The sequence below is a fragment of the Limulus polyphemus genome, unplaced genomic scaffold (genome assembly GCF_000517525.1).
Source record: "Limulus polyphemus unplaced genomic scaffold, Limulus_polyphemus-2.1.2 Scaffold3212, whole genome shotgun sequence".
Taxonomy (NCBI): Eukaryota; Metazoa; Arthropoda; class Merostomata; order Xiphosura; family Limulidae; genus Limulus; species Limulus polyphemus.
This window is the reverse complement of record NW_013668822.1, coordinates 129,937-136,020: the sequence shown is the minus strand read 5'-3', so window position 1 is coordinate 136,020 and position 6,084 is coordinate 129,937. Positions and strand designations below refer to the sequence as shown.

The window sequence follows — 6,084 nt, the reverse complement described above, 5'->3', positions numbered from 1 at the left end:
GCTGTGCCACTGGGGGGGGGGACGTCTAGGATTAATACCTTAAGAAATTTTATATGAGCACAGAATTATTCTTTTTCAAAGTATATATTTTTTCTGACTTCTCAGGTATCGTATTTCCTTTTTTTTGCACTATTTAATAACCAGTATTTTATTTTTAAATTAACATCAAATCAACGACTGCTGTTTCTTGTGTGCATATTAGAAACACAACTTAAACTAACCCGTGAGCTAATGTATGCTAAATTCAACCGTGAACAGTTTACCTACGATTGTTGTCTGACGTTGCAAAGCGTTAGCAACAAGACGTAAAAAGTAACAGAATTACTGACATCTTACACTCAGAACTACAAGAAAGAAAGAAAAAAGATGTAAAAGAAATTGTACGGAAGTAAATATTGTACACTATCAGATTAAGCTTCGTACAAAGCCTCTTGACAGGATTTTTCGAGCTTATTCTTGCAGTGTTCCTAAACGAAGATAAGCGAAGTATACACGACTGATCTAAGCTGATTACCTGAAGAATTTTTCTTCCCGTCACATCCAGACGAAAAACAATCTTTATAAGTTTTGTTGTGCCATGAAACTAAATAGTTTTGTTGTGCCATGAAACTAAATATCGATATATATTCTACTCTGATAATGGCAGTTTTTGGCATTTTCATAACACCGTAGAGAACGTTTAACAAAACAAGTTTTATCCTGTCCTCCTGTAACTTTAGTTCCACATTTCAACAATAAAACGTAAATAGAAATAATTGATTTTCTTATAACATAAACTCCAGACAGGTTTGTTTTTTTTCTGTGGTATCTGAATTCCAAGAACTAATATAAATTTCATCCATCAAAATATTCTTTTTTTTTTTTTGACAAAAACATAATATGATTTTTAATGTAGTAATGATAACGATTTTTAACTTAGAATAGACACTTAACTGAGCATGTTTTACGGTTGAACAATAGGGCTTATCTGTCTGCTACGGTTGAGATTGAAGAAGCATTTATTGATGTGAAAGTCAAGACTGTTTCTATTACATTCCTGACGTCAAACGCTTCATTCGTTATCGATTACGCCTGGTATGGCCTGGTTGTTAAAGCGCTCGACTAGCAATATGTGGGTCGTGGGTTCGAGTCCCGTCCGAACACACTCGCTCTTTCGGACGTGGGGGCGTTATAATTTGACGATCAATTCCACTTTTTGTTCGTAAAGAGTAGCCCAAGAGTTGGCGGCGGGTGGTGTTGACTAGCTGCCTTTCAATTAATTTATTACCTCAAAATTAGGAACAGCAAACACAGATTTCTCCCGAGTAGCTTTGCGCAAAATTCAACAAAAAGTATTTTGATCACCTATCTATTAATGTCAGGAAGATTAGTAATGAGCAGATCTTCCTGACGGTAAATAGAGGATCCATGTGATCAAAACACGCTGACTTACAATAACACACTTACAATAGCACACTTACAATAACACAATTACAATAACAGTTAGAATAGAACAGTTACAAGAACACAGTTACAATAACACACTTACAGTAACACAGTTACAATAACACATTTACTATTTTCTATCGTTCTTGCCAATACTTGTTAAAATAAATATTTTTACTACTAATAATATTAAACCTATTAATTTTTTCTTTCTCTTGGTTACAAGTTTTGTTTTGACAATACTGCTCTACACTCCATCTCCTTAATTTACATGTAGAAAAGAAAAGCATATCCGTATAACAAATTCTATGTTAGAAGATACATATATTTGGATAATATAAATAACTTTACTAAGATAAAAGAGATATCAAAGCGATATATATATATATATATATACTTTTACATTATTTTACTCTTCTGGTATGATAGAAGCGTTCTGACTGGTAACGAAGTCGTAGAAACATAGCCTTATCTTGGGCGAATAAATTAGTTTGAGTTGAGCTATATCAAAAACCAGACAACAAAAATAGCTTTCAGGCGAGACAACTAAATCTTTTTTTTATTCCTCCTTGTGTTTCAACTATGTATATATACGATTGAATGAATTGTTTCTCAATATTTCTGTCTTTTTTTTTCTTAGCTGCTTATAGTTTCCTTTTTTTTTTATGCGAGATTCAGTAGCTTGAAATATTGGTAATTATTTTATTTTTTACTTTCTGTTGCTATTACATTATTGTTGGCAGTAACACGTATGAATTATCTCTCTCTGCCTAGTGAAGCCGGTAGACGTACGAATAAAATTTTTCAGACGCCCCCTATCGGCTGGTAAAAAAGTGAAAATTATTTGTGAGTCAAGTGGATCTCGACCATCTGCTCAAATCACGTGGTGGAAGGATAACAAACCAATGTCCAGTATTTTACGAATGCCTCCCGAAAGCCAGAATGTTACAATTAGCGAGTTGACCTTTACGCCTTCCAGAGAAGACAATGGGAAGGTATTGATGTGCACGTCTAACAACCCAAAGATTCCAGGTAGCACCATAGAAGACAAATGGAATCTTACAGTTTTCTGTAAGTGTCTTTTATTATGTTTTTTGTGCTTGTTGCTTGGATTATAATGTTCACTATCATAGTGTCATTGTCAACCGTGATTCAAGATAAATATTCACGGACACTAAACATACTAAGTTATGTTTATATAATGGTAGTGATTGCTGATTGAGCTGTTACATATTGTAAGTCAGTCTCGTAAGTCTAATGTTCTAAGAACTATATGGTGTCGCCTTCAAATCGCCACTGAAGGTGTTATAGTTGCTAATAATGCTGAGCCAGTTACGTGTGTTTCTAGGTAAACTGACTGCCTTTATTTAAAGCAGTTTGCTATTTTATAACCACGTTAAAATGGAGCTTTGTTTAAAAATTATTTTATTAATTTTTCAACTTTAGTATTTTTGTATTTGTTATTTTTTCATCTGAACTGATCCTTAAACAATATACAGGAACTAAATGACCAGGTCAGAAACCTCAAGGTTTATCAATATCTAATTTAAAACGATTGACCAGAGGGTAACCAGACAGAAGGATTGCCGACTATACGGATACTCTTAACCGAAAATCGGGATTGACTGTCATATTGATAACTCACTCATAACTAAAGGTACGAAGTGTGTTCAGTGGTATATCACGGACTCGAACTGTGGACCTCTACATCCGTTTCTCAGCAGGTTAAACCCGGCTGTATTTACTTTAGAACTATCAAACTAAGTATCAAGGCCAGTGTTATTTAGTGGCGCTTGTGTTGAGTTAGAAATATTTATAGGTTATCCAAACTAACTCCATATTAATTTAATGTTTTCCCGTTTATCATATAGAAATTCGTTGAAATGGAGCAGTTCTAATTTAGAATAAATTCCAGTACGTTTCCATGGTTCTCAGTCCCCTTCTGTTGCCCATGTTTCTATTGATCATAACACAGACCGGCGAAGTTAAACTTCATAAAAGTTTTTTTTTGGTTTTAATAACGTATTTCCCATAATTCATCTACGCAGATTTCGAAAATAATATTAATTTTGTTTCTATCACGTAAAGATGTTTTACAAATCGGGAAGAAGAGAAAATTTTCTTATGTAGATCAAATTATTATTTCGTTTACCACAATGAACCTTGTTTTATTATCTAGAACGATCGATAAGACTCTCACGTCGCGATTGGTCTAGAGAAATCTATAGCCAGTGGTTGTCAACATTTTAAGCATAACAAATTGTGACCCAATTTCAATGAAAATGATTCACTTATGTTAAAGTACATATGACGTTTTGTGAAAATTTTGTACATGATGGAGAAAGGTGGATATCATCTTCTGATTCAGCGTACACGAAATACTGTAGAACATGTAAAAACTTCAAGACAATAAAACCATCGCAGACCTGTATTATTCAACAGGCTGGCACTGGACCCTCCTCCCCCAAAACACGAGTTAAACCTTACTGCAGTTCTAAACCTTTTACACGTAGTTCTTTGGACATTTTTATAGGTTCTCAGTGTGATAACACACTTACAATAACACAGTTACAATAACACAGTTACAATAGAACACTTACAATAACACAGTTACAATAGAACACTTACAATAACACACAATAACAGTTACAATAGAACACTTACAATAACACACAATAACAGTTACAATAGAACACTTACAATAACACAGTTACAATAACACAGTTACAATAACACAGTTACAATAACAGTTACAATAGAACACTTACAATAACACAGTTACAATAACAGTTACAATAGAACACTTACAATAACACACAATAACAGTTACAATAGAACACTTACATTAACACAGTTACAATAGAACACATACAATAACACACTTACATTAACACAGTTACAATAACAGTTACATTAGAACACTTACAATAACACACAATAACAGTTACAATAGAACAGTTACAATAGAACACTTACAATAACACACAATAACAGTTACAATAGAACACTTACAATAACACAGTTACAATAACACACAATAACACAGTTACAATAGAACACTTACAATAACACATTTACAATAACAGTTACAATAGAACACTTACAATAACACAGTTACATTAACAGTTACAATAGAACACTTACAACAACACAGTTACAATAACACATTTACAATAACAGTTACAATAGAACACTTACAATAACATAGTTACAATAGAACACTTACAATAACACATTTACAATAACAGTTACAATAGAACACTTACAATAACATAGTTACAATAGAACACTTACAATAACACATTTACAATAACAGTTACAATAGAACACTTACAATAACAGTTACAATAGACCCCCTTCAATAACACAGTTACATTAACACAGTTACAATAACACATTTACAATAACACAGTTACATTAACACACAATAACACAGTTACAATAACACATTTACAATAACAGTTACAATAGAACACTTACAATAACACAGTTACATTAACACACAATAACACAGTTAGAATAACACAGTTACAATAGAACACTTATAATAACACAGTTACATTAACGAACTTACAGTAACACAGTTACAATAGCACAGTTACAATAACACAGTTACAATAACACACTTACAATAGCACACTTACAATAACACAGTTACAATAACACACTTACAATAGCACACTTACAATAACACAATTACAATAACACAGTTACAATAACAGTTACAATAGAACACTTACAATAACACAGTTACATTAACAAACTTACAGTAACACAGTTACAATAGCACACTTACAATAACACAAATCTTTATTTGACAGTTGTAAATAAAAATGTTTTTAGCTATAATTTGAAATTAAAACTATGAATACATGATTGTAATGTTAAAACATAAATATATGCAATAAAATACAGATATTTTAAAACACCATGCACTTTATTCTTTGGCGACAAAAGTTAATGATTTTTTTTGTAAGAATACGAAGTTACTGATAAAGTCACACCTTAAGTGATCTAACGATTGTGCAACATTAGAATTTTTTGTTTGTTGTTATTTAACACAAAGTTACACAATAAACTATCTGTGCTCTGCCCACTGAAGGTATCTAAACCTCATTTTTAGCGTTATAAGCTCCCAGGCTTACATGACTCCTTTACATACCAATGCACTCCGCTTTTTGCCCACCAGTAGCTCAGCGATAAGTATGATGACTTATAACACTAAAAACCTGGTTTTGATATCCGTGGTGGGCACAACACGGATAGCCCATTGTGTAGCTTTGCGCTTAACTACAAAACAGGCAAACACTCTATCGTTTCATTTTCAGTTTACTTACTAATAAAGTATATATTATTACAATTTACAGTTTTTATAGTGAGTAAGATTAGTTTTTAGAACAGGTACGACGTTTCGATCACTGGTGCGATCATTATCAAGTACACAAGTTGTACAGTAAATAAAGTTTTAGTATTTAAATCAACATTCAAAATCCAACAGTGTTTATATTATAGAATTGATTGTAGTATTTAAATCAACATTCAAAATCCAACAGTGTTTATATTATAGAATTGATTGTAGTATTTAAATCAACATTCAAAATCCAACAGTGTTTATATTATAGACTTGATTGTAGTATTTAAATCAACATTCAAAATCCA

The 6,084-nt window shown here is 32.1% G+C and overlaps 1 protein-coding gene across 1 annotated transcript in view; it reads left to right on the top strand.

The window, feature by feature from the left end:
* LOC111088145 (nephrin-like) overlaps positions 1-6,084 on the top strand; it is a 32,985-nt gene that overhangs the window by 1,454 nt on the left and 25,447 nt on the right. Inside the window, exon 2 of the mRNA XM_022397296.1 lies at positions 2,200-2,496. Coding sequence (XP_022253004.1) covers positions 2,331-2,496 — 166 coding nt within the window. The 5' untranslated portion in view covers positions 2,200-2,330. The remainder of the gene's footprint in view (positions 1-2,199; positions 2,497-6,084) is intronic.